The sequence below is a fragment of the Pelecanus crispus genome, chromosome 1, assembly GCF_030463565.1.
Source record: "Pelecanus crispus isolate bPelCri1 chromosome 1, bPelCri1.pri, whole genome shotgun sequence".
In the NCBI taxonomy this organism is placed as follows: Eukaryota; Metazoa; Chordata; class Aves; order Pelecaniformes; family Pelecanidae; genus Pelecanus; species Pelecanus crispus.
Window position 1 is genome coordinate 93,893,137 of NC_134643.1, and position 26,966 is coordinate 93,920,102.

The following is a 26,966-nucleotide window of genomic DNA, read 5'->3' on the forward strand; positions in this document are numbered from 1 at the left end:
TTGTGTCTTCCTTTCAGTACATTGAAGTGTTCAGAACAGACTCTGCGAAACAGAGTTACGCAGCTGGGTGAAAGAGGAGACTCTGCAGGGCTCACAAGTGTTTAATGGAAACTTAATCTTGCCTCTTTTCTAAGTAGTCTTAAACAGTGTGGAACCAGGCACAGCTCTGTGCTGCATATTTATACAGTTTCTCCATTCATAAACCCTGATCCAGGATTAAAATGTTTGGTTGCATCCCATTAGTGGTAAGTCAGTACAGATAAACGCAGGAGAGGACTCCGGGTGTCCAGCCACCCCAGCTATTGACAGAAAAACTGAGTATTGAAGTTACATGTACATCTTGCATTTTCTTGTAGGTCGCTCAGATTGTCAAGCATGAGATGGAAAACGCCATCAAACTCTCGGTAAAACTGAATGTTAAAGTGAAAATTGGACCTAGCTGGGGAGACCTGCAGGACCTGGAGCTCTGACATGAAATGCAGCTTTCTTGCACGTGGTGAGGTGGAAGGCACCGTGGAGCAGGCAGGGCAAGGGCCAGCGTACTCGCAGCAGCGACAGACCTGCGTGCAGCGCGATCCTCCTGTACTGTGTTTTTACAGACATCGTTGCAAACTGTCTTCTGAAACGTGTGGTGGAAGCCGGTAAGAATTCACCAAGCCAAAACCCTCCAAAGGTCAGACAGCGCAGTAAAGTATGTTTACAGAACTGTGAAATTATTAATTGCTAACAGCACCACAGTATTTAAATGAATTGTTAAAATATGCTTGATCTTGTAATTTAAAGCAAAACCCCAAAGCCTAATGAATTTATTACGTATGAAATGAGCTGGATTAATTTATTAAAACAAGGCACAAAGATAATTTGGCAGTTCGTGTGTGTAACTGTGTATAGGACAAAAAGAAAGTCATGGTGTTTGCACTTAATGTTGAATTTTACAGTCCTCTGCTAGGATCATTTTGTACTGAATTCTGCTGATGATATTCAGGTGCTGAAATGGGTTTACAGCTGGCTGGCTTTCTCACTGAGCAGCTGTGCAGCGTTCACAGTGAGTGGAGCCAGTGCTTGGTTGGCCTCTGACTTTTAGGAAAGCATTTTGGTGGCTGACTGTCATAATTCATCCTACTGCTACCTTGCAAACCAGCCTTGAAAGGGATAGTGTTTGGACTCTCTTACAGTTAACACAAAATCACCAGCAAAAGCATTCCTTTTAAAAGAACAAAACTCAATTTGTTGGTTAAAAACTTAACGGCAATTCATGTTTCTGTGAAGAAAAAAAAAAAATCTCAGCCTGGCCAGCAGAAGTGGCGGCCTTGCTGGTGTTTGATGTCTGGTGCATTAGAGAGGCATCACTGCATGGTGCTGGGTGACCTGTGGCTCTCCATTCAGAGGCACAGGGAAGCCTCATACCCTGCCTGTTGGTAGCCTCGCTAAAAACTGCTCAGATTTCCCCCGTGCTTTTCTGCGGCATCTTTGAGTCCATCCCTGTGATCAGGCATAAGGTCCTTCTGGGAGTTTGGGCTTGTCAGGCTGAGCTGGTCCTGCGACCCACTCTGGTCAGCTGCTGGGATCAGACACTTCAAAAGATGGGGCAAGGAAGGAGTGCGCAGGGAATTAATCTGCCACTGTTTGGCGTTACTCTCCTCACTAATACCTTCTGGTCTGGCTAAACCTCACATCACATGGTTTTGTTTCCCTTCCAGATGGTTGCAGTGGTTACACAAGTTCAGCTGTTTTTGTTAATGTCATACAATGCCTGACCTTGAATTCTGTTATTTACATCCTGTGGCCCTTATATGTTATGAGAAAGGGAGGACAGGTGCCTCCCGTCATCTTCTTTATGCCTCTAATTTATTTTATCATGTCTTTTCTTCTGCAGTTCCTCCCCAATGTAAACATCCCCATCTTCCCATTCTTGCCTCCTGTGAGAAATTTTCAAGGCTCTAATTATTCTTTCATTTCTGAACTTCTGCCGGATCCTTTTTAAGAAGTGTACTTTTGAAGTCGCCTTTATAGCCTGATCTGAGGGGATGCGTACTTGGCTTTCAACAGCCTGTTAGTGTGCTTGAGCTTGTTAACTTCAAATGCGGTGTTTTTGGCGTGGCTGTCATCCTGACATCAGAAGAAGTACCTGGCACCGAGGTTTCAAGAACGTGGTGAGTTTTAAAAGATGTTAATGGAGCCTGCGCACAAAAGGCCGCATCCTGGTCTCTGATCCACCACCTGCCTGTTGTGCAGCAAATTGGGCGCGTGGTAGCGAGCCAAAGCCCCGGGCGATGATGCCTTGACTGCCCTTCTCAGCACTGGCTTGGCCTTCTTTCCTGTTTTGGATTTCACTTTACATCAAGACTTTTTGATTCCTTTCTGCCCGCTCTGCGCTGTGGTTTTCTACCACATCTGTCACCTGATGGCTGAGCTCTTTATCCACAGTGTTCGGTTGATAGACAGTTGTTTCTTTTTTGAGCTTACTAAAACTTTTGTTATTAACAGATCTGAGCCTCGGCACCCTGGTGTCTGACCGTTTGTGTGCTCTGCCTGTGAAGACGCTGGGTTGGACTCATTATCAGTTCACATGGCCTAATGATTTCCTGTCCCTGGGTGTCGTGCGGTGACACACCTGTGCTGTATTTCGTGCCTCACTGGAGCTGCTGTAATTTGAGTTGCTCGTTCTTTGGCACATGACAAGGTTTTCTTCCCACATACTGTCTCTGGAATTTCAGGAGGATGGATCTTGCGCATATGTTTCCCAACAAGGTCTCTAGGCAGAGGTGATGCTAATCAATAAGGCAATTGACACGGAACTAAACTTATTTTGCTAAACTAACTCAATGAGTTCCTTTTAATTAAGTGGTAATCTGGAGCAAATGAGATGATACAAGGTGGTCACTGCTCCATAAAGCGAGGTGGCTATAGTGTTTGACTCTACGGTATTAGAACTGGCTCTGAGCTGTTGGCCGATTGCTGCTATTTACATTCCTTAATTCTGATTTGGCTTTAACTATTAGTGCAACTAAGCAGGTGAAGCAGAAGAGGACTTGGGTCAGGTAAGCAGAGGCACTGTTTAGAACTGTGCAGAAGAGGGTACCCGCTATTTTCTGAAGTTGGTAGAAGGAGGCTGGCTGCTCGCGTTACTTATTTTTGCCTGCGGGCCCCTCTCCTCCCACCTCAGATGGGCTGAGGCTGGTGTTTAGTTGGAAACTGGGCTTTCTAGCTCAGGACCCAATAACCAGTGTGCAGGTTACTCTCTGTCATCTTGCAGACAGGATGGAGTGCATCTGATTGCATTCCCTCTCCGTTCCTCAGCTTGTTTGCGTATCTCTCTCTGCGCAGTCCACTCCCGCCCTCTGTTAGCCGGCGCCGCGCAGCACGTGCAGTAACGCGCGTGGTCTGGCAGCCCAGAACAAGGTGAATGCTGTGGGAGGGGTGGGGGTTTTGTTTGTTACAGCAGTCTCGTCACTCGGTGTACACGGAACTGCTGCTGCAGCCTCGTCCTGCCTCGTGCCCTGCGCTGCCCTTGCCTGGCTGCTGCGCCAGCAGGTGGGGGCCTGACTGGCAGGAGAAATCGGGTTGGGACCCAGACCTGACAGGTCACCGGGAATGCCTTCTCTTCACATCGCGTGAACCCGTGTGACCCAGCTCCTTGCAGGGAGAGCCCGTCTCCTTCGGCTGCCAAGAGCCTTGTTCCGTTTGGTTCGGATCTCCTTTCTTGTCAAAATGACTCAAATTTCAATTCAGCCTACTACTGGTATGGGGCAGAACTTCCCCAGACTTGGTAGCAGGAACTCCTGCTGTTGCTGTTTGATACAGCTACTCGGTCCTTTTCCTCACGTGCAGACCACGAGCTTGTTTTGCCTTGGTCTTTCTGCTGCAGCTTTTTCTCTACCCCTGCCTACTCAAAGTGCTCTGTGCGCTTGCTTGTAGCTGGGCAGTGGTGGGAGAGAGGCAGATGACAAATGATGATGCACACTTAATCTGATCCGGTTCGGTCCTTTTGCCTTTCTCCCATGCCATTTGCATTTCTTCAAGAAGAGAGTTGTAGAGTTTTTCCTGCTGGCTTTTTCCTATAAATCTGTAGCTGAAAAGAGGGAGCTGGAAGCTCAGCAGCTCGGGCTGATGTTTTTGAGCCTCTCCTGGTGGAGCCACTCAATCATGTTGTTGGTAAGTGCCCTTAAATGAGCTCCCTTCTGCCCTTCTGAGATTTCAGCTTGTAGGTGACTGCTTTTAACCTGAAGTGGAAGCGGCATATGACGGGTGCTCTCAGTCGGCTGAGAAGTCTGGGTAAGGAGGCTGCTGTTCCTGGGGACTGGTACGATGACGCTGAGCGCCATGTGAGCTCGCTGCAGAAAAGCACAGGACCATGAGCTGGGGGCCAGGTTTTGTCCCTGCGTGCGCTGCTGGAGGGAGGGAGGTGGCCGTCCCCGCCCCAGCAACAACCCTGGCTGCGTTCTCTGTATTCCTGAGTGAGTGAATAAACTGCATCCAAAGGCTTTATATAAACCATGCACCTTCAAAATACTATAAAGAATCTAGGAGTAGAGGTTGAAAAAAAAAAGAGAGATATCTACACCAACTAATACCAATTCTTTATTTTCTTTCCCTTTTTTTTTTTTGGTTGTTACTGGGGACTCGAAACAGCCTCAGTTAAAGATGCCTTAGTTTTCCTTTTGTGACACTGATTTAGGATACCTGTGGAAACAGGACGTGGTTAGCGCAGGAGTGTGTCATTCACCCCAGATTAGCCATCGTTCTGAGGGACAGGTAATGACTTGTTAACAAACCCCACAAGTATTCTGCCCACATTTCTGACTATTGGTTGCTATTTAAAAAAGTACAGTGTTTGATTTGATGATTTAATCACAAAACAAAACACATGAATGGAAACACTCATTTACGTGACTATTGCTTATACACCTAAGATGACAAGTTGACTACAAATGGCCACATGTAGTTTCGTAATGAGAGAGAGTGTGTTTTTACTAAGACCATACCAAGGCAAAAAACCATTCAAGACTGAAATATACTGTGCTTGAATTCACCTTTAGGTTATTGAAAATTGGGGGGGGGGGAATGGACATGTTTAAGGGGCGTAATTAAATGAAATCTGGCTTTTTGCCTCTGTTACAATACACACAGTTCGTAAATGGAGGAGTCCTGAGGTTGAACACAGCTCTTATATAAGCTGCAATGTTGTCTTCACTTCTTAAATTGTATAACAAAAAAAAAGTTTGTATGCATATCTTCATTACAATATACACACTGCGGTGTGATGAAAGGGCTTCTGTAAACTGCTTTAGAGAATTTCTGTATGTGATAATTCTATACAATGTGTGTAGTAAATAGAGTATGTCTGTTAAATATCTGTGTAAGAAGCTATATTCTGGTAATATAGGGAATGTCTAATTAATGTAAATAGATGAACTGTAGAATTGTAAAAGAATTTACAAACCAGGTAATTATACAAAACAAAACCCGATTCTCAAATTTTCCTTTATCTTGGCTTTTAATTCAAGAGTTGAAGCTTAAGTTAAAACTCTAGGAATGGATTTTTTTTTTTTTTTAATAGAATAGCTTGTACTTCATTGAAGACTTGCCAACTCTGAAAACATATAAATAATGTAATTTAATGTATTTTCTCTGCATACTTTGTCTATTTACAGCTCTAGGCTTAAGATTAAACACATCTGGGTCAAACCTGGGGTGGTGGGGGGGTGCTGTTGGAAGTTCTGTGTGTCTGGTTTTGGATGTGTTGTGATAGAGCTCCTGTAAAGAAGAATGTGAGGGAACAGGGTACCCAAATGAACAAAAAGCATTTTAAATTGAACAAATATTTCCAGCCAGTCTGGTCTATTGTAACTGAGGACTGCGATGTTGAAGATACCTCTAAGTTCAGGATTTTGCTTGAGGCGGTGCTGTCTTAGTGGGAAAGGTGAAAGCACATCATTTCAACGTCCAGTGACAGCTACTGTCCTCAATTTTCTTACAGCAAGTCAGGCCAGATGCTGCGCTCGTTGCTCAGAACGCTGCATCTTTATTCCTTGCACTGACAGCCTTTAGTAGCATCCAGGTCAGGCCTTTCAAAAATCCCACACTCCCCCTCATTTCACAATCAATCAACCAGGCAAGAGTTTTTCCTCCCTCACTCCCTCATTGATGGTTTTAAGTGAAGGTTTGTTTTTTTTTTTCCCCACGTACATGGTAAATCTTGATAGAAAGCATTTAACAGTGTGCACTAACAAACTTATACAACATATACATTACATATATATATTTTTATATATAGAATGTTCTATATACAAACATATACAACTTTTTAGATCTCTACAGACTACAAGAAAATTGATAATTATAGTCACAAGTGGTGAACGTAACAGAAATAGTAATTTGTAACTGTCTGGAAATATGTAAAATAGGTAAGAGTGGAAAGCAAGATACAGCTGTGACCTGATGGGGAGTACTAGAGAAAAGTTGCTTAGAGGTTTGAGGGATGCTAGATTCTCATTTCTCTGTTGCATAAAAATGCAAATGGAAATCTACTGGCAGGTTTGGGTTTTTTCTTCCCTCCCCCGCCCGGTGTTAAGCTAGAGACTGTTGGCAGCCACAGTCAGTCAGGCATTGTGTAAAAGACTTGAAGACCCTTTTCTCTCTGGGCGTGCTGCAGTGATTAGCAATTAAAAGTTGCTCTTAAATTTTTACATTTGATTCTCAAACTCTAGCTCCAGTCTGAAGACACTTCCAACTGACTTCAAGGTGAGGGGCAATCTTCGCAGTATTAGCCACCTACGTGAGGTACAGCAGAAAAGTTATGCATAACTGGTAGCTTCCTTGTCATCAAAGCAAACCAACTGCTGCCTGAGCACCGTGTGCTACCACTCGCCTGGGCTGCATTCTTAAAGGCCAACTGCATCGCACCAGTTCGTGGTGGAGACTGGCCCCGTAGCCTGTGGGTGCACAAGTACCACACTGGAACTGGTGACGGCCCGTCCGTCTGCACCAGCTCAGTGCAGAAGTGAGCGTAGAGCTGGCTGCTGGAAGGAATTCCCCAACCCAGTTCATACTGGCATCAGAGTGGTGAGTTTGCTGTTTCCTCAAACTCACACAGCCAGACATCCACTCAGGTCATGGACAACTGCAGTTCCTTAACTTTCAGCAGAAAACTAGGCATTCCTTGGGCTTTGACCTTTTTTCCCAGTAACTTTCTCCAGTTCTCACAATTGTAGTGTAGTTTCTCCTGTGTCTCATTCCCAGTTGAGCTAGACCTGTCAGGGCATTGTTTTGATTTTGCCCACAGAGAAATGTAAAAAGGCTGTAAAGCACAAAACTCCTGTTGTGCTACAATGTCAGTTTAAATCTTAACACCTCAAATCTGTTCCAGCCCTTTCACTTGTACAGCTGGGATGACAGTGAAGCCAGACTTCTGGACTGTACAATTTCCTGGGCTCTATTTTATTGTAAGAAAACAAAGGATAGGGAAAGGCATCTTTGAGAGGGATCATCTGAACACTGGGATGATATAAATGCCAGTGAGGGTAAGGTCCAGTTAGGAGGGGGATGCTGCCTGGCTGCATCAGTGTCCGCCAGGACTCCTTGAAGGGACAGACAATGTCACGCTTCTTGTATACTAAAGTTTTTAAATGCTGCTTGTCCACCTTTTCCTCACTTTCCTTTTCCAATTTGAAACTGCGTCCAGGCATGTGAAAACAAGCCTTCAGTGCCTTGTTTCCAAGCCAGTCTTGGAAAAATTTCTAATTTGAGGTGACCTGTGTGGCAGTGAGGCTCTTGTAGGCTACAGTGACTGCAGCACGTTCACAGACTGGGATTCTGTTCGCATAGACGGGTAATAGGTTCTACTTACTGTTCTCTTCTGTAGCTGCAGGTTGGAGAGGTCTCTGCAGAGTTCACTGTAGAAACCAAACAAGCCCCTCTGAAGCAGAAGCAAATTACTTTTAGCAGTGCGAGCAGAAAATCAATTGCCATGCAGCCGGGGTGTCATTTTATGTATGTGCCAATTCAGCACTGTATGTTGACAATTGTTTTTCATGCTCCTCCCCTGGCCCATTTTTTAGGCTTGCTGCTGTGATCTCTCACCCCCAGCTTTGGGGTGGGGGGGCACTGTGCAGTGTCCTTAGCATAATTTCAACCAACCACTTATGAAAAATCGCTGCTCTGCAAGCTGCTAAGCAGCTTCTGTGAGCAGAATTTGACAGGGCTCTCCAACTTGCAGCCCTGCGGTTTCCCATCTTGCCTTTCCTAGCTTGAAGAAGCGATTTCCTAAGCTGGTTTTCTATTCCTGCTACTGAGGAATAAGGCAACCAAGTGATACAGATACCACGGGGATGAAAAATGCCACAGCTTCCTTCAAGGACAACTGAGATAAATCTAGAGCACATTTTCAAAAGTACAGATAAGGATGACATGTCATGTGCTCTGAATTGCAAATAAACCATCTATGCTCATGTTTTAATGACATTTCAGATAGTGCCTGTCTAGCTACTTGAAAAATCTGTAAATTTGGGGCATAGGATTTTGAAGTTAGTTATTCTTCTGGTAGGCATTAAACAGCACTGACTTCAAGCAAGGTTTTTCCAGGGAAATAAATAGCAGATAAGAAAATGCAGCTCAGCTTGTTTTTATGTTGAGAATGGTAGCAAACATGCTTGAAATGTACTGGCTTTTTGTAATGTCACTTTTAAAAAATAAAGATTTTTGCCATTTAAGGGTTTTTTTTTTTCTCAGAATAGAAATAAATCCCATTTTTGTTCGGTCACAACATGCTTTCTTTTTCTCTCTTTTTTTTTTTTTTTTAAAGCTGTCAATTAGTCATGCAAAGTTTTATAAGTGCATTAACATTCGAGTTTGTACAGAATATTTTTAACCAGATGCACTCCCCACAGTTCATACCTACAGCTTCCGAAAAACTACATGCCACAGTGATGGTTGAGTTCTTTTTGGAAAAAAAAATTGGCTACCAGATGAGCCAGCTGTTGGAGTAAGACCCACGTGATTCTAGCTTCCGTCTCACGGTCTGTAGAATTTCTCCTTAACTCCCACTGTGATGAATCCAATAACAGTAACAGGAAAACATCTTCTAGGAGAAAAAAAACTGTCTCTGGCCAGTTGGTAGATTTGGGAATGAATGTTGCTTCCCTGAAGAGTGTTCTTAATAAAGCCACAAGCAGCTCCTTGGAAAGTCTAAAACTGGTACCACTTTTTGTCCTTGTACTTCAGCATCACCTACAGAAATGGGAAACAAACAAATGGATATAAAACACTGCTCTGCATACGAGGTATCACACATGACCTAGGCCCATTAACTGTCACAAACTTCATAAGTAAAAAAGGAAGAGCAATGCAGTACTTTACTAATGATGTCACCAGGTCTTGTGTCTATTGAGACCTTGTATTTAATTTTGTAATTGTTACATTTTTTTAAAAAAAAAAAAAGTCACCTGCTATTGCTGTTCATGAAAAGATTTTTCCTGAGGAGCTTTAACTACTTTTCTTCTGCAAAAAGTACAGAGGTATGGGAATAACCAGGAACTTGCTTTTTACTCCTATAGAAAGACACTTATCTATGGAGCATAGTAGATATGCCCTGAATATATAAATTTTTTGCATTTCAGGGCACGTTCTTTCTGTGCATTTTTGCCTCACAGTTACAAAAGCCAATAAAAATATAAAGGTCCTGTTCAGAGATGTGATACATGCTAAATGAAAAACATGCATTTTGGGAAGTAGCCTTTAAGTTTGTTTTATCTTCAAGGAAAATCACTTTAGTTGATTCCCAGCCTTAACAGCATGGGATGGAAGAGCTTGCCATTTCCAGCTCCAAGTACAGAAGCTGTCTATTCCAGGCATGCCCTGTTCTATATAACTGTACCACAGTGTTGTACTAGAAATGTTCTCCTTCCCATTAAGATCTGTAAAGGTTCCTACATACATGTCCACCTACCTGCTTTCTGCCCAACTGCATACATGTGCTGCACTAAGTGGCTTAAAAAAAATGCATAATGAAATAGTGAGAAGGATGAAAGATGAAAATTGCCATGTTCTAAATTGAGGTGAACAATGGATGCTCATTTATGAAAACATGAAAAGAAGGGGTGTGCAATGGAAGTTTATTTTTGGCATTCTCATTGTTTGGGAGCAGGAAAAAATGGCGTGTCAGTTAACATGAGTACGCCTAAACCAACACGACTGGGTGGATGGGGAGAACTGTACTTGACTTTCCCAACGGGAAGCAAAGGCTCAGTTGCAAGGTTTGGTGGTTCCTAGCTCTGGGTGTGTGGTGCCAGGGCCCCTACCTCGTGTGCATGTTTGGAAAATGCCTCTGCGCTGGCCATCATGCTCGCAGTCCTTTCATCCAGCTCGCCCAGTTTCTGTCCTCTCTCATCAAGGGCAATGCGTGCACGAGTCAAGTCCCCAATGACTCCTCCTGCAGCTCCTCTCACGCCTTCAATTCCACCCGATCCAGGGATGTGCTGGGCAAGACTGCGAGAGGCTTTTCCAGCTGTGGCCTCGCCAACTGCAAAGGAGAAAAGGACAAACGGACAGGGATCAGTTCCTGGCTGTGGCTCTGTCAGTGCTTCTCATCCTCGAGCTGCAGCCTCGCAGCGCTGATGCCATTTGATGTGCAGACGGCACAGGTGGAAGACTTTGCTCTGTGCACCAGCACATCTACAGTGCAGCCGTGCCCCCCCCCACCCTGCAACTGCTCAAAAGAAGCTACCAAGGTGAAGGAATCATGGGAAGGCAACTGAGGACCCTCCCCTTGCTTCATGATGTCATCTTCATTTTTTCATCAATGATCTAAATCTTGTGTACCCCTCCATTCCTAGATGACAAGGGCAAGGGATCCCATGAAATAATTTCTGGAGAAAAAAAAAAAAAAAAAAGGCCCAATAAATTACTTACAAAGCTCCTCTCTGTCAACAGCTTGTCCACTTCCTCCAAAAAGTCCTTTGAGAAAGCCTCTGTTTTGGGCTTCTGGTGTTTCCACAGGAGTAAACAAATCCCCAAGCATATCCTAGCAAAAGCAGACAAAAGTCCATGTGAAAAATTAGTGAGGTGAAAGCAGTTCTAGGTGCTTTCTTTCTCTGCATTAACGAGCCACACGCATTGGATCTAATCACCTAGTCTTAAAAGAGTCTGTTGTGTGAACAGTACTTAACATTTGTGTCTCATGACAGGCAAATACTTGGGCTAACTCAATTCACTCATGCTTTCAAAGGGACTTGGTTTGTCACTGCCTAGTCTTATGTTCATAACCACAGAGAAAAAAAATTTATAAGCAATACAGAGTGAAAATACCAGTGATAAGATCACAGTTTGCTTAGAAACAGTAGAGGCAACACTATAATTGAATAAACAATTTGTTGTGAATTACGTGTTTTGCTTTAGAGATTATCCAGGCAAGCAGGGCACTCGCTCTGTTTTCTCTTTATAGCATACCCGAGTTCAGTGCTTGCTAGCAGTTCAGAGAGTTTGGTGGTTTGTTGTTTGTTTGGGTTTTTGGGGGTGGGTGTTGTGGGGGGTTTTTTTTGGTGTTGTGGGGTTTGGGGTTTTTTTTAACCAAAATCCCATCAGCTTCCATACAAACTCCCCCCAGTTACTGTGCATGTTGGCAGTGCCATCAGTAATGCTAAATAAGCATGTCTGTTGAAGGCACTGTCATGGTGCCAGATCTTGGAGCAGTCAACCCAAACAAATCTCAGGCTCCGATTTATTTGCAGCAGTACTAGGAAAAGTGGGCTCTCTGGAATAAAACTATCAGTTTTATCAAAGAAAGTGTGCAGCCCCATTAGTGTTTGAAACCACTGAGGCTGTGTGCACCGAGAACAGTTGCTGCCCTGTTGCTCAGCTCTGTGTTTGCTCATCCAAGCCTCAGCGGGCAGATACAGCTGTTCTGCTGCACAAAGCACTTGGCTCCTGGGAGGCTGAGTGCTAGGACAGCGCTGTGACTCACACTTACTGCTCCTCTGCACAGTCACCTGCTCTGGGGAGAAAAATTACTGCAGCCCTTCGAGCCTAAGTGGAGGCTCTCATGCAGCCTGGCTTTGTTTTCCTAGGTAGCAGGTGATACTGCCTCATCTGCTTTTTGTACACATATAATGACTATGCAAGCCTTTTACTTTCTGTCCTCTTTGCATAAAAGCCAAGACATAAGGAGCCACAGTCTGGCAGTTCAGAAAAGGAAGGGCTGTGTTTCCCTTTGGTTGGTTGTCATATGATGCTATTACGGTTAATAAAAAAATCTAGCTTGTAACAGCCTCTCACTACTGGTCCATATTCTAAGATACATTGATCAAACCTTTTGATTGTCTTAAAATTGGTTCCCTGCAAAATAATCTCTTCTCCGATGCACAAGGGCTTGTGTGCAATGCTCACTCTTAGTGCTTTTTCAGACTTGAGACAGACAGTGCTGTGATGTGAGTTGAGCAGCTCAGCACATGGTATTCCCTAGAGCATAATGAGTGCTGGCAGGACCATTTCTTTCATATTTCTATCCCAGTTCACTGCTAATTATATAACCTAGAACTTATCCCCCCTCCCCCCCCCTTTTTTTTTTTTCCCTTTTATTACTCATGTTTCTCCCTGTAACCTCTCACAATTCCTCCTCTTCGGTAAATGACATTTTAATTTGCATTTTCATTGTAAAAAAAACCCCAATCAAATCTAACATTGTAAAGACCTTTTGCTCAAGATAAATTATTTTAATTAGACCATTTCTATAGCTACTGTATTTTAATGTAAAATGGGAGATGCTTTCCTCATGCGGAAGAAGGGCAGTACCAATTATTGGAGTAAACCCAATGGTAAACAATTTAAAAATATATTAAAACAGAGCATATTTTTTGATACTAACCACACTGTTTTGTCTCATCTACTGAAAGCTGCAGGTACTAAGATATTTTTTAAAGTTAAAATAAAAAAATTATAAAAATATGGGAAAGATTTCATATTTTCACTGGGGCAGTTGCTGTATGGTTGGACACACGCTGGTACCAACTGCTGTAGCTGCTATCCATGGGTAGCTTCCTCTTCTTTCCCTTCAGTCATTTTTAACAGTTGGTCTTTCATACAGTAGGACTTTGAGAGAAGCAGGCTGTGAAGAGTCCCATTTGGGCACAAATCTGCCTCTGTACAGAGAATTGAAATTACGTGCGGGCAGGCTGTAGGCTCGGGCCAGCCGTTAGGGCACAGGAGCAAGGTGATAGTGTCATGAAAAAGTCTAAACAGCGACAGAGCTGCTGACCTCTCTCTGCTGCTTTGGCATCATTCAGCCAGGGCACGTGGAGAGGAACACATCTGAACTGCTCCTGCAGCGCAGCCTTCACCTCAAATGCTAAAATCTAGCAGTATACACGTGGCAATTTACATTTGACGAGTCAGGCCACCATCCCTCCCACACAAGCAGAAAGGCACCAAAGTAAGGGTTTGAGCCCTACCTGCAGATTGTCACACATCTCCTGACTGTAGGTCAGGCGCTGGATCTCTGTGGGAGAGCTGAGATACAAAGCTTGCCCTTCGTTGGCGAAACAAAAGGTCCGCGCTATCCTCATGTCTGTTACAGGCAAATAATTGATGTCCAGCAGTGGGCGAAGGCTGGGCAAGCTGAAGAGGAGCAGATACCGAGGTTAGTCACCAGTTGCCACCCATGGTACACCTTCTCTGTGGCTGCATTTTAAACCAGTATTTAAGTTTATGCTTTTCATAACCGCAATACCTAAAGTGCAGCTCTAAGCTGAAAAATTCTGCCATAAACATGCTGCCTCATTGTCATACTTTGTTTCCCTGCATGGAGAAGTTTCAGCTGCCTTGCTGCAATGATCCTTAGGCTTCTGCTACTGTCTGGATTTGGGATGTGCATGTGACACAGTATGGCTTGTGCCACATGGCTGGACAGTTTACAGGGTAAGGCCTGCCCCCAGTTATCACATGGGCCACTGCGGGAAATGGCATGGCAGGGCCCTGCTTGCATCCTACAGACAAAGGCTCCAGCATCACATCTGCTATTCTCCAGCTTCTCCTCGTTCACTGTTTTGGACGGCACTTTCCAAAATTTAAATGGCCTGGCTGGGGAAAGGGGATGTGGCAAGGCGAGGGCATGACTACAGGGTTACTGCGCGGTCAGCTCAGTGGTGGAGGTGACAAGGAAGAGAAACCAAGTGCTCCAAGTGGAAAATCTTCTGAAATGGCAAGAGTGGGACTTGCTACTTCACACTGGATAAACAGTACCCTTTCTATGCCTGGCTTTTTGTCTACTCCTCTATACCTGACTTACCATAACTGAGCAAAATTAGCTTTTACGATAGTTAAAAATCAAGAGCCATGAATTGTCATGGGTGGGGGATTACTATGAAATAAAGGAGTTTGCTTTGCTGTGTGGCTGCCTTAACTCCCCATGTGGAGACAGGCCAAGGAACAGGTATGGCAGTGGGCAAGGCAGGGAATTAAATGCACCCACCAGGGAGTTAATGCAGAGCATCAGACACTCTGGAGCAAACACAAGTGGAACAAGATGGCACTGTGCCACCTCTTTGCTTAGTTTTGCCACAAGATTAGTTAGATAAGTACCTCAGTGTCATGATGTGCCCATTGGCACAAAAGCACGCCAGACAGACGCTGTTACAGAGGGTGACCACATCTGCTCGCAATAAAAAGGACGTTTCGGTGATGTTGTGGACATAAAGACATGTTTGGGAAGGCAATGAGAAGACTTTGGCTTGTTTTTCTGAACAAATGACTGCAAATTGATGATCACCCATATCCTGGGAGGAGGAAGGGGAATGCATGACAAGTTTCCTTTTTCTTGTTTTTTCACCATCATCAGCACTGTGTGGGTCCCTCCATACTTCATACGGTGGATGTGTCAACGTCCCCATGCAGTCCAAGCACGCAAAGGTCAGCACGGCTCCCTTCAGTGTCAGAACTGTGCCTGCAAAATATAATTTCCTCTCACTGGCAGTGGCACCACAGTGAAACTGGTTGTCAGTACTGTGAACGTATGCAGCATAGCTGACATTCAGCTTTTGAAAATAGAGCAAACGGGTTAACCTATCTAAGGTGACAAGTCTTCCTTGCTCAGTTCTTCCTGACCACACAAGAAAGTGAACAAACAGGCTGCCAGTACTGAAAAGGTCTCAGGCAGCCTATATCAAATAATCTACAGAATACATCCTGTTGAATACCATAAAGATAGCTGTTTATCTCTACATTATACTAGTAGGGTACATAACTCCTCAGCAGTCAAATTAGTCTTGGTGACCTTTCAGCATTGTTTTTCTAAACAAACCGGGGGTGGGAATCCTGTATTCCTGTGCATCCTCTGATTTTTGTCATTATTTTACTTTAAACATACTAAGTACATACTGCCTCTCCTCAGACCTGACCTCTCTCAGCCCTCTGTTCTCTCTGCTACACCATCTGTCACTCAGTCAGCCAAGGATCTCTCCTGGTACATCAACCTGCCAACATTTTTGTTTCCTTTCCTGAACCACCTTCTGCTTCTCTGCAGCTTTCTGATAGCAAAACAGCCAAACTGTTCACAGCATCCCAGATAGATTGCATCAGAGCTGTACACAGGACTGTAATTTCACAATGTGAAGGAACTCTGCTAATTTCCCTTTCCTCACAGGAAACGTCTAACTTTGCCCACGGTACAAGGTAATCTTTGGAAATAACACAACCAAAGAGACTCAGTCCACGAAGCTGTGCATCTCTTGCGAGCATCTATCTTTACCTGTGTGCCCTCTATGTAGTGAGCAGCCATTGCTTGATACATGTATTGAGAAATTTCTGTCCAAAAGGCCACACAAAATCATGCAGTTATTCCCCCTGTTGTACCAAGACAGATAATAAATAGGAAAAGAGCTGCACTCTTACCACTTGGCGACACCATGACTGGCTCTGACTGCCGTAAATCGTCACTGGCAGGCAGATTAAGGGAGAGGATTAAGACCATACCGAGGCCCGTTCCAACCCAGAGACAGGGGGAGACAGCGGAGTCATTCTTTCGGGCAAAGGACTCCATGAAGTACAAAGCCGTAATTGCCTCCTTTGAGTCCCTGTCGATACTGGACACGCTGGAGCTTCGGGAACGGCTGAAGGAGTTTTCCCTATTTTCTGCATAAATAAATACAAGCAAACAGGCATAAGTTGGCAGTCCCAGAACAGGCACAAGCCTGCAGCAAATACAAACTCCCTGTAGAGCACAGAAAATACAGAGTTTTCATAATCTGAGCAAATATTCCGATACTAGCATGATACCAGCTTGCTGCCAGTGTATAAATAAGTGTGGAAAATGCTGTCAGACCTCATCAGTTAGATCTGCATTAGAAGTAGCTGCTTATTATGGAGATTAGCATAGACTAATTAGAATTTACAACAGCCATAGCTCAAAGGACTTGTTCTAAATAGCAGAAAATAATTTTAGACCCATATGTTACCAATGCATTTAAAATTAATCCATGTATCTCACTGCTGCAGGACATGAAGGGAGACGCCATTACCAACTTCAGAGCACGTGTCCTTTGCTCTGCTCGTTTCCATCACTAGGACGTTCGAGGGCTGCGTTCACAGCCATCGTTTATTGTCAAGCTATTAATAACTGCTCTCTGGGGAAAAGATGCCCATTGCTAAACTGATCCCAGCATCCAAAACGTCTCAGGGTACAAATCAACTCTGGCTTCCCAGGGAGTGAAGTGAGAAACCTGCTCTGTGCCCTTGGCAACAACTGCACAGTGAGCCGGCACTGTTCATCTTTCCACCTAAACTTTAACAGGCAACAGCGAGAGCCAGGTGGAGACAGCACTGTATTGTCCTCACTGCAAATACAGAAGTACAGAGACACTCTCTGAGCTTTTCAGAGAGAAATAAAAACGAACAGGGTCTGACTGCTGTAGGGCTAAGGATCTCCACTTTGCTTTGCTTAGTGCCAGGCAGGAAGCACAAAGCTGTGCAAGGGAGCTCCTGGCATTAGTGGTGACTGTCGGTGGCAACACACTGGCGGCTATAAAGCACACTGAGGCTAAAAAGTTACTGAAGAGTAAAGGAGCCAGAGGGAAGAAGAGAGCAGGGCTGGCTGCTAGCACAGTCTTTGCAAAACAATTTGTGCCAGTGCTGCTGTCTACCAACCTGGAGTCAAAGATAGGGCTAGATCATTGGAAACCTCACATGCTCTTCTATGACAATAACAACTAGAGGACCAGGAGGTTCTGGAGATGGAGAAATAGTTGTAGCTATTGGATCGGAGATAAAAGCCTCACTTCTGAACCTATCATTACGAAGTACATCTGTGTCTGGTGTGAAGTTGTTATTCTTATCGCACAGAAGAGAGAGCTGTCTCTTCAGAGCCAGTAGAAATGTCTAAAAAGAGGAATACTTTCTGCCATGGTTGAAAAATAAGATTAGAAACAGTACTTTCTCACATACTCCAACTTAAAACTGGGCTAATCCTCATATTGTAGATATGGTTCCTGCTCTCCACCAGAAGCAGCAGTTTTGCTGGTGAATCTCTTCCTCAGGCAACGTATTGCAGCATTGTATTTCCCTACCCAGATGACTCAGTGTAAACTGCTGAAATTATCCTCTTCACAGCAACTATCTGCGAAAGACTGGAGAGAACCACAGCAAGCGTTACTACATATGCTACCTTAAAAGCTGGCACACAGGGATGGGGCAGGTTCTCCTGCTGCTCTTTCACACTCAGCCCAGCTTCTGTTCTTTGAGGGCACCTGTAACTTGTCAAACAGGAGCTCCACAGGATAGCTGGCCCTGGCACTTCAGTTCCACTCTCACGGAAGAGAAACTTAGGTCCACTTGACTTCCAAGTACTGCCTTTTCCTCACGCCATTTCACCTTCTTCATGTAGGCACTGTTGTAGCTCTCTAGTTCTGGCTCAGTACTGCTAAATGTATCTGCATAAAACTGGGATTGTTTATTCATGTGCAAACACAGCTTCTAACACCTTAAGAATTAGTGTCTCCCATAACCCCAAGCACTTTGTACTTCTGCAGTGGACTGGTTGGCCCAGCTCCTTCCTAAGCACAGTGAGAGCTGCCGGGTAAAGAAGGGGAAGACAGCAATTTTAAGGCAGAGGTCATCAGGGCTCCACATACATATCTTTTTTTTCCCCCAAAGGGTACCTAATTTTTAAAAAAATGTTATTATGTAATTAATTTTCTCTTTAACAGGTGTATTAATATCACAGTCACATAAAATTCAAATATGGTGGTGCTCAAACTGAGAAAGATGTTGAAAGGACAAATGCAGTTAGTGTAGGCGACACACACGGAACTTAAAATATATGATGTGCCATTTGCATGTGTCATCAAGCTTTCTCCCTCCTTAAATTAACAAGAAATGTTCCTCACTCCTGTGCAGTACAGTTAACTAATACATCTTCACAGGACTGACACTAACAGATATAATCTTTGAGACACTTTTGGGAACATACTGTGCCATTTTCTATTAAATACATTGCTCAAACTGAAATTCTAAAGACCAGCATGAAACATGTCAAAATTTGATGTCATTAAACATATCTGAACAGCAAACCAAAACCTATGAAAGGCTGCAATCACTATGTGACTTTATTGGCTAGCTCTAAAGCAAGGTAGAAATCTCTCCTCTTCCTAGGTTTTGGGATAAAATTTAGTTTAGGCCTATTTCCTGGGTCTCCTTTCTCAAAGAGCTTATACCCCAAATTCTCTATTTAGAAACCACTCCACTGTATCCTACAGAAAAAAAAAGCACTTTCTTTGGGAAATTTAAAAAACTTGCCATATCCTTCCGTAGCATAATTCCTATGTTTTAAAATGATGTCCCATCTTCTAAAAGTTGTCCTGTATGAACACTGCCAATCTGCAGTAATCCTTAACCTCACTGCCATATTCTGGGGTTTCTCTTATATTTTCCTTTTCTCACACTGCATGATGGGTGTAGCAAGAATGTCAGCTACCACATCTTTCTGCATGAGTCTGAACCAGGACCACTTCTGGGTACTCCCTGTAACCTAGGCCAAACCAAGATTATTTGGACTCCCTCCTTCAGTAAGGGGACGGGACGTTCATATGTGAAAGGCAGAAATGTTTCTGCTCCTTGGTTCTCTTTCCCTCTTCTCCTCCTCTGCAGAACGTCCTGCTATATGACACTTTCTGGTAAATGTGCTCCTGCCTCTAAATCACCTCCTGCTTTGAAGGAGTCCAGTATTCCCTTTTCTCTGAGACGCACATATCCAACTCCCAGGATCCCTCTGCTCCCACCCAGTCGCCGCTCTGAGGTGACCTTGTCCTTTTATCTCCTCTTCCTCTTGCAGACCTGGATTTCTTGGCTCTTCGTTTTCCCAAATAGGTCTCCAGGCTGTTCCTGCAGCTAGCAGCAGAGGAGCTGAAAGCACCATCAGAGGGGTCCAGTGTCCCCTGAGAGCTAACAAGTGACTATCATTTGGGAGATGCTGCTGTTCAGGCTGTTAGACTATGAGCAGCTCTGAGCAAAAGTATTATTATTTGCAGTCAGTGCACTTCAAAAAACTGCATTCCATGGGTTAAGGCCACACAATGTAAATACCACTACTCTCCTACAAGGAGTTCTGCTTTCTTCAAAATATTTTCATTTAGCCCTGTCCTATGCCTCGTTTGGGTTAGCGAGATGCAGATGGACACCCAGGAACCAACTTGCTCCGTAACACCGGACAGATTGTTAAATTGCAGCTATGAGCAGCAGCACACAAATAGAAGGCTTCTGATTTAAAAGCAACTGCAAAACCTCTAACTTGCCACCCACCTAACTGACAGAAACACACAGGACACTTCAACTCACATGCTAGGATAAAAATGAAGCCACTGCTTTTGAGTCTTACCTTTGTTCATCCATGTGTGAGCAGTATAGTGACGCTCGTCGTGTGAGAGTGTACTGATTCCATGTAATTGCTGAAGCATTGCCCGTCTGGAAATGTAACCTACTGCCACAAAATCGCATGCATTGCAAAAGGACAAGAACAATTGAGCCAACCGTCATCATGACATTTATACGAAAGCACCCCGAGCAGTTGTTGTCCTAGCTCTTTTCTTGCATGACACAGCTGTCCTGCTGCAGTGCACTGGTGTCTAGGAGAGGTTTAATTTAGGGTTGGGTTTTTTTCTGAGAATTTAAAAAGATAATTTGAGTAAATGATTCCATGTATTTCAACTGTCACCTTTACAGAGCGCTTGCAGAGATTTCTTTTTTTCCTAACTTCCTTTTGTTCAGCAGAAATAAAATTGGAATTTTCTTACTTTCCCATGGAATTAAAAAAAAAATAGGAGGGAGGGTACTAATGAAAATATTTATGCCACTGACTTGTGCATCTTCAGTGGAATGTTCTGACTTCCACGTTCTCAGCTGCAGCAAAGGCTTTGTAAGGGGAACACATCCTCACATCTCTTCCAAGAAATTGTCATTGTGATTATTCTAAAAGAATGGATTTGGCACTAACACAGAAGCATAAAGTGATTTTCTTCTTGAAGTTAGGAATCATTAAAGTAAAAGCATCACTTGTTATGAGGAATGAAAGAAAACTACCACTGACAAAGGTCAACATTTTCACTGCAAATGTTTGCATTTATTACTGAAGAGTTTTGCAATTGACTGTCAGTGTCTTGGATACTATTTATCGGTCGTTTCCTGGTTTTAACGTACCAAGTAATTGATCTGCTTATAAAACATATACAAAAATCGACCTTTTTTGATATGGAAATCGCTATATTCTGGCAATAAAATTAAATGGTTTATATTCTCCTCACTTGGAGATTTCTAAAAGTTTTAATCCCAAATATCAGACCTAACAGAAGCTAATGAAACGATTAAAACATTTGCCAGTTTAAGGATCATAATCTTAAAATTTTAAGAGAAATCCGTCACTTTTTAAATTATATAGTCAGGAAAGCATGCAAAGCTCTGAATGCCAGTGTAAACATACAGTAAAGGAATTATACTTCAAACATTAATTTGCACACAGTAACATCACAGAGACCGAACCATATTACTGATGGCAATGCTTCAGCAACACAGAGGAGAAAGGGGCAGGAAGTAACGCTGCAGGGTTTTCACACATTTAAGAACACTGCATGTTTACTTGGCTAAAAACATCTTCAAACACATTTTAATAGCACTGCTCTAAAGCTGCATTCCACATAAAGCAATTCACTAGAAAGCAGCAGCAGTTGTCTTGAGCACAAACAACGCAATAATAATCTGGAATTTTACTATGAATGATTTCCTACCTGATCAACTCAAATAAGTTTCCCTAAAACTATGTTGAAAAGCCTGTGAATATACTGCTTCCAGAGCATTCAAACCAGGGTGGCTACGTCTGCGCTTACACAGAGCTCACACCTGTGGGATGCTTGACCCTCCCTGGAAAAAGTTCTGAAATGTAGTCTCCTGAAGTTGCTGCAGTTATAGCAGCGTAACCTGCATGGCTTCATAGAATTATTCTGATACAAGACTGATGTAAATGATGGCAAATAAAGGCCTGAAAGAGAAAATAGATTCAAGTCACCAGACTTGGATCTTTATTTTGATATTTCCAGAATATAGAAAAGTTCAGGCTTAGGTTTTAGTTCAGCATGTTTTAAGAACACAAGGGAACTCTTAGGGCAGAACTATTCTTCATATTGAAAATGAAGTACAAATAAGCATTTTTATAGAAAGATAAAAATGTGAGAGATCTTTACAGCAAGTAATCTATCAAACTTCAGTTGTATGAATCACATCCCTTTACTTACACAAGCAAACTGCCTTCACATTCAGATCTCTAAGAGCTCAATTTGGATATAGATTATAAGTTTGGACATATGTTTTTTAATCAAAGAGTTCATAATTCTCTAGAACTTAAATCCCAACCTAAAATATCCATTCTGCTGAAGTGTCTTTCATAACATTGGGAAAGAATGGTATGTTGTGTAACTTTCATATGTGGAAGTACCCAAGAATAAGGAGGAGACAAAAGGCATTATAGAATAAAAACCTTGGGTTCATTCAATAACAAAATCAAAATAGTTAACGTTAAAAAGAAGCAAGTGAAAGCATTTTAAAGGACACTTTTTTTCCTCTCTGACAGATCCTCTGCTTGTGTAACTGAAGTGTAGTTAGAAAAGCTCTGCTTTACGAAAACCCTTTGGAACAGCTATTCTCACATAACTTGAAAAATCTCAGAATATTCCTATACTCTCCCCTAGTTCTCTGTACACAACAGCCCACCACCTATTCCGTTCTGCCACAGAAGTACCAGGAACCACCCAATGGCATGTTCCATTTCCAAAAATGTTTCAAAAATTATTTCAGATGTAGAAAAACAGTTTATGTTGATCTGAAGTGATTGCTAGCAAGCAGCAAAATGCTAAAGTTGAGCATGCGGTGCAAAACAAGCCCTCCAAATTCAACATGCCTAGAGTACAGTGTGAAAGTAGCTTAACTTGGAATCAAACAATCATTGAAATTAAAACTGACTAGACATTCAGTGAATGCAAAAAATTTTCATTTAGTTGGTTGTTTTAAAAACAAGGAAAATTTCCAGCTTCCTGTAAGAAAACGAGTGGATCCTAACATCCTACTAGAACCTGACAGAAAATGTACTCCAAGGAAAAAGAAAACATAAACTCTATCTAGGCCAACAGAGTTGGAATTTAGGCACCAGCAGCGTACATGCATCCAAGCAAGGCTCTTCTCCATTTCTTCCCAGGCCTTTCCTGGCCATTAGACATGCTCTTTCACAAGGCACCTCAGTCTTTAGACAACTTCCCCCCACTGCTTTTTCCAGGGACACAGGGCATTGCAAGCTCTCTTGTGACCAGATTTACGCAGACACACACTTAAACTCCACTTAAACATCTGAGAGAAACCCATGGTTAGATCCGATAAAGATTATGATTCAGTCTAAATGACCACAGCTCCACTGGCTTTTTGCTGTATGGTAATTATAGCTTTCAGCAGAAAGCTGGAGGCCATAAGCTGTAGACACAAATCAGTCTAAGAGGACTGACTCCATCCATCCGTGCCTTTTGCATCTGTGCCCATGAGGTATATAATGAGGAACATGTCTCCCCTGGAAGCTGAGCCCCTGATGGCTACAATGGTCAGCTGAGAGGCTAAGCCTAAGGTTTCTGGCCCTGTTTTTTATTTACTGTGGACCTAATATAAAATATGAATGTGTTCTGGGGAACTTGAACACCATTACTAGGGTCTAGAAGCTGGGCTCCCTTTTGCCGTAACAACCTACAAGCTGGGCTCCCTTTTGCCGTAACAACATACTTTTTATGCATGTCCTCTACCAGACTTCCTGGGCAAGTGGCATGCCCGATCTATTTGGTTAGGACATCCACTCTCAGAAGCACTCTCTCTCAGACTGCATCCTAAAGGTATGATTGAGGTAGGTGGGCTGAATGAGAATGTGGATGGTGAAAACCTAAATGAAACATACGCGGGTTTTTTTCCTACATGCATGTAATCTGTATTTAAGGAAAGTCAGTAAGTGGTTAAAAGAAGGGCAATCAAATCAGCAACTCTACTGCAGAAATATGATATTTTTACAGTACTGTGCCTATTACTGCTTTCATTTTTCAGTTCCTTACAGTTTTTTACTCTTGGATATGAAAATTTATAATGGTGAACTTCATTATGTTGGAGGCGGAAAACAACTAAGCAAGGGTTATGGTTCAAAAACAGTGCAGCTAAAATGAAGAATTCACTGGGAAAAAACAGGGATTTTGTATCGTCCAGTAGGTGTTCAAATGTATTTAGATTGCTTCTACTTTTCAAACATCTGGGTCTGCTTCTTGCCAGTACATATGAAAAGCTTAGATGATAAAGTTGTTTATGTCATATAGCGAATTACTCTCGAGGCACAGACATATTCAGTTCCCAACTAAACAATGATGAAATACTGTAATGTTTTTTAGGTGTTCATGAACATTGTTGTCAGCAGCAGACTTGGGATGAAATCCTGGCTTTGGTGAAGTGAACTGCAGATCTCCCACTGACTTCAGCAGATTCTCCTTTCCCCACTTCTCCCCTCTGCAATCATTTAACAGCATATCATTAAGACGGCTCAAAAAGACTTCCTCACCCCCACTACTCTATCAAACCACTTGTAGCCCAAATGATTATATTACATCTCCCCTTACTCTCAGGACCAGTTGCCATTATTTTTGATGTGTCTGTGTCACAGGCAGACTGGGCTTTGCCCCTTGCTCACCTTTAAAATCTCTCTACATCTCCTTTCTAAGAGGAAGCAGGAAAAGAAGACGTTTTTTATTTTCTTTTATCTACAGTAGAAAACACACACACACACTCTCATCTCCACCATAACTAAAAAAGAACCTAACACTATGGATAAGTCACTTCTGGAAACAATTATATTTCTCCACGAATAATCTATGGATCTTACAGTTCAGTGTTCAAACTGAATACTTTGAAACAGATATGAAAACCTTACAGAAGATGCTGGCATATCCTTCCTTGGAACACTTGCTTTTTTGGTGCCAAATGTTTTCTTACAGCCATACATATTTGCTGTTTGGAAATCTTTGAGCTTGCCGTGCCCATTAGACCAGAAATGCTGTGATTTTGCTCAATACAGGAAAAAATAATTCAACTTCCTAATAACTTCTTTTTTATTTGAATAAAGCTTTCTGCAGTAAGGAACAGACTTTCTAGATGTAGAACAGGTCCTCTATGCAACATCCTTATCTGCTTCTCTGCACAGACAAGAAATGTGGTGACAAACTGAGCAGTTAGTGGATACTATGGCTTACCATAGTGTCTCTAAGTTACTTCCTGTTATACTATTCTTACTGTTACTAGTTATGATGATGTAAAGTAACTTAAAATGCTAACAAAATTGAAATGATTTACAAGCAACACCGTAATCCCCTCACTAAGAAAGAAATAAAAAAAATTTCAAGCCAAGGGCTTTTCCACTGGCTACGAAAGCCTAGCTCTGAAAAAACCATGGCACTTAGGGGCCTCGTGAAGTGTGGTCCCATGACTACTGTAACATGCCCAGTGGATCAGGTAAGTGTCAGTCTGGCTGGCTGCTTGGGCTATGAGAAATCCACTCTGCAATATGGAGAGGCATGGCAAAGGGAATGCAGTGGAGAGTATGAGCTGTTCTGAAAACCTGCCAGAGATGCAGTAACCTCCTCAGAGAATCCATTTCTGTGGTTAACTACCCTTGTGATCAAAATGAACCCCCTACTGTCTCCCTGAAGTCATGCCTCTGCCTAAGTAATTTATGTCCATTACATCCTGTCCTTTTCTCAGCAGACACGGACAGCAGATTATTCCCTTCCTCTCTGCAGTACCCTGCCATGCATTTGAATAATTTTGTGCTTTTTCTTCAATATTTTTCTAGATCAAGCAACCAGGTTGTTTCTCTCTTTCCTTGGAGGCCTAGGAACCACTACCTTTGAAAATCGCAGTGATTATCTTCTAGGCCACCATCATTTAGTTCACATCCACAAGTGGGCTTCAGACCCAATAGACCCAAGAAAAAAGGAGCCAGTGATAAAAACAGAAATCTCCCTCTTCTTCCCCCACCTTGCCACATGGGAAGGAAGCCTAATGGTCACATTCACTCATCCAGTCCAAAAAAATCCAATGTGCTATGCATACAGCACTGCTGCAGACAGTATAACAATATAGCCATAACTGACAAGAGAAAACCTGATATAAATTGTATAGAAGATACGTAGGAAATACTGCAACACACAGCATGACATCAGCTGTGCCTGGTTCCTCTGGCTGCAGACTTTTTATAAGATAACAACTCTGTATCATATTTCCAAGACCCTGACTATGGCATACTTGGACCTACAAGAGCAAATGTCAGCCCTTCTCTATGGCTTCACACACATATTTACAGGCTAATACTGATTAAGGTACAGATAGATCCTAAGACTTTGGAAACCTTGTTATAGAGACAATAGACCAAAATAACAGGCTGACATACGTACACAGAAAATTATTGTAAAATTTGCTGAATCTAAAAACCAAACCAAATGCCTCAAAAAACTCAGCACCCTAGAACCCCAAAACCTAAACCAAAATCCAGCAGGAAAAAAGTCTGGAAGGCTCTGCCAGGCTGTCTACAAAGCTTCATACGGTGATCCTCACAAATAATTTTGAATAATAAGTTTGAAGTATATAGTATATACCAATTACGACCCATTTCCAAAACAAATTGGACAGAATCACGCAAGAGACAAAACAACTTATCCCCCAAACAGTTTTAGTCATTCTATATGCAGATGCAAAAGAAAAACTTCAAGTATAAAAGTATACTGGATCTATTTAATGGAAATTGTATTGTACTTGCCATAGAATTTTTTATAAGGTTATTAAAGATAATGACTAAATATTCTTGAGTGGTTCGTTTTGCCAGCTCACAGTGACATTTCAATTCAAGTGCTCTATATCAAATTTTAACTACGTATAATCAAAAGAGTTAATCTAAAAGCTGAGGTAAAGGCTGATACTGAATTATTTTAAAGAAAAGCTAAAGCAAATGCATAGACTCTGCTCTTAGCATTCATAGAAAATTACAATGCACAGCAAATCCTTGTTAGGATTCCTTGTTCAGAGGCAAGTTTGTAGCACTAAGATCTAAAAGGCCTTTCTAGTCAAGGGGGATTAAACTGGACTAGTTAAAAACTACATAATGGGAAATAAAAATAATAAAAAGAAGACAGAGAATTTTCTATCACTGCTGGTGGGAGAAAATAGATTGCCAAACACAAAATTTCAAAGGAAAAACTCCACTCTGCCTTTACTTTCTTCCTAAGACATACGATATAACCACATATAGACATACATATACAGAATGCTCCAATTTCTGTGTGAATGCAGGCAAGGAGGAAAACACTGGCAGAGTCTGCCAGCACAAGCTCTTGATGGCAACTAGCAAGTCATGGCAGAGAGAACCTTTTGGAGAA

The 26,966-nt window shown here is 42.6% G+C and overlaps 2 protein-coding genes across 3 annotated transcripts in view; one reads left to right on the plus strand and one right to left on the minus strand.

Moving 5' to 3' along the window:
• POLQ (DNA polymerase theta) overlaps positions 1 to 470 on the plus strand; it is a 55,620-nt gene extending 55,150 nt beyond the window's left edge. The window contains exon 30 of the mRNA XM_075720732.1: positions 357 to 470. Coding sequence (XP_075576847.1) covers positions 357 to 470 — 114 coding nt within the window. The remainder of the gene's footprint in view (positions 1 to 356) is intronic.
• An 8,716-nt stretch (positions 471 to 9,186) lies between these two features.
• STXBP5L (syntaxin binding protein 5L) overlaps positions 9,187 to 26,966 on the minus strand; it is a 209,107-nt gene continuing 191,327 nt past the window's right edge. For both annotated transcript variants that reach the window (XM_075716216.1, XM_075716206.1), the window contains 6 exons: positions 15,880 to 16,119; positions 14,572 to 14,932; positions 13,443 to 13,608; positions 10,909 to 11,020; positions 10,299 to 10,519; positions 9,187 to 9,228 (listed from right to left, as the gene is read on the minus strand). In XM_075716216.1, the coding sequence (XP_075572331.1) occupies positions 9,187 to 9,228; positions 10,299 to 10,519; positions 10,909 to 11,020; positions 13,443 to 13,608; positions 14,572 to 14,932; positions 15,880 to 16,119 (1,142 nt within the window). The remainder of the gene's footprint in view (positions 9,229 to 10,298; positions 10,520 to 10,908; positions 11,021 to 13,442; positions 13,609 to 14,571; positions 14,933 to 15,879; positions 16,120 to 26,966) is intronic.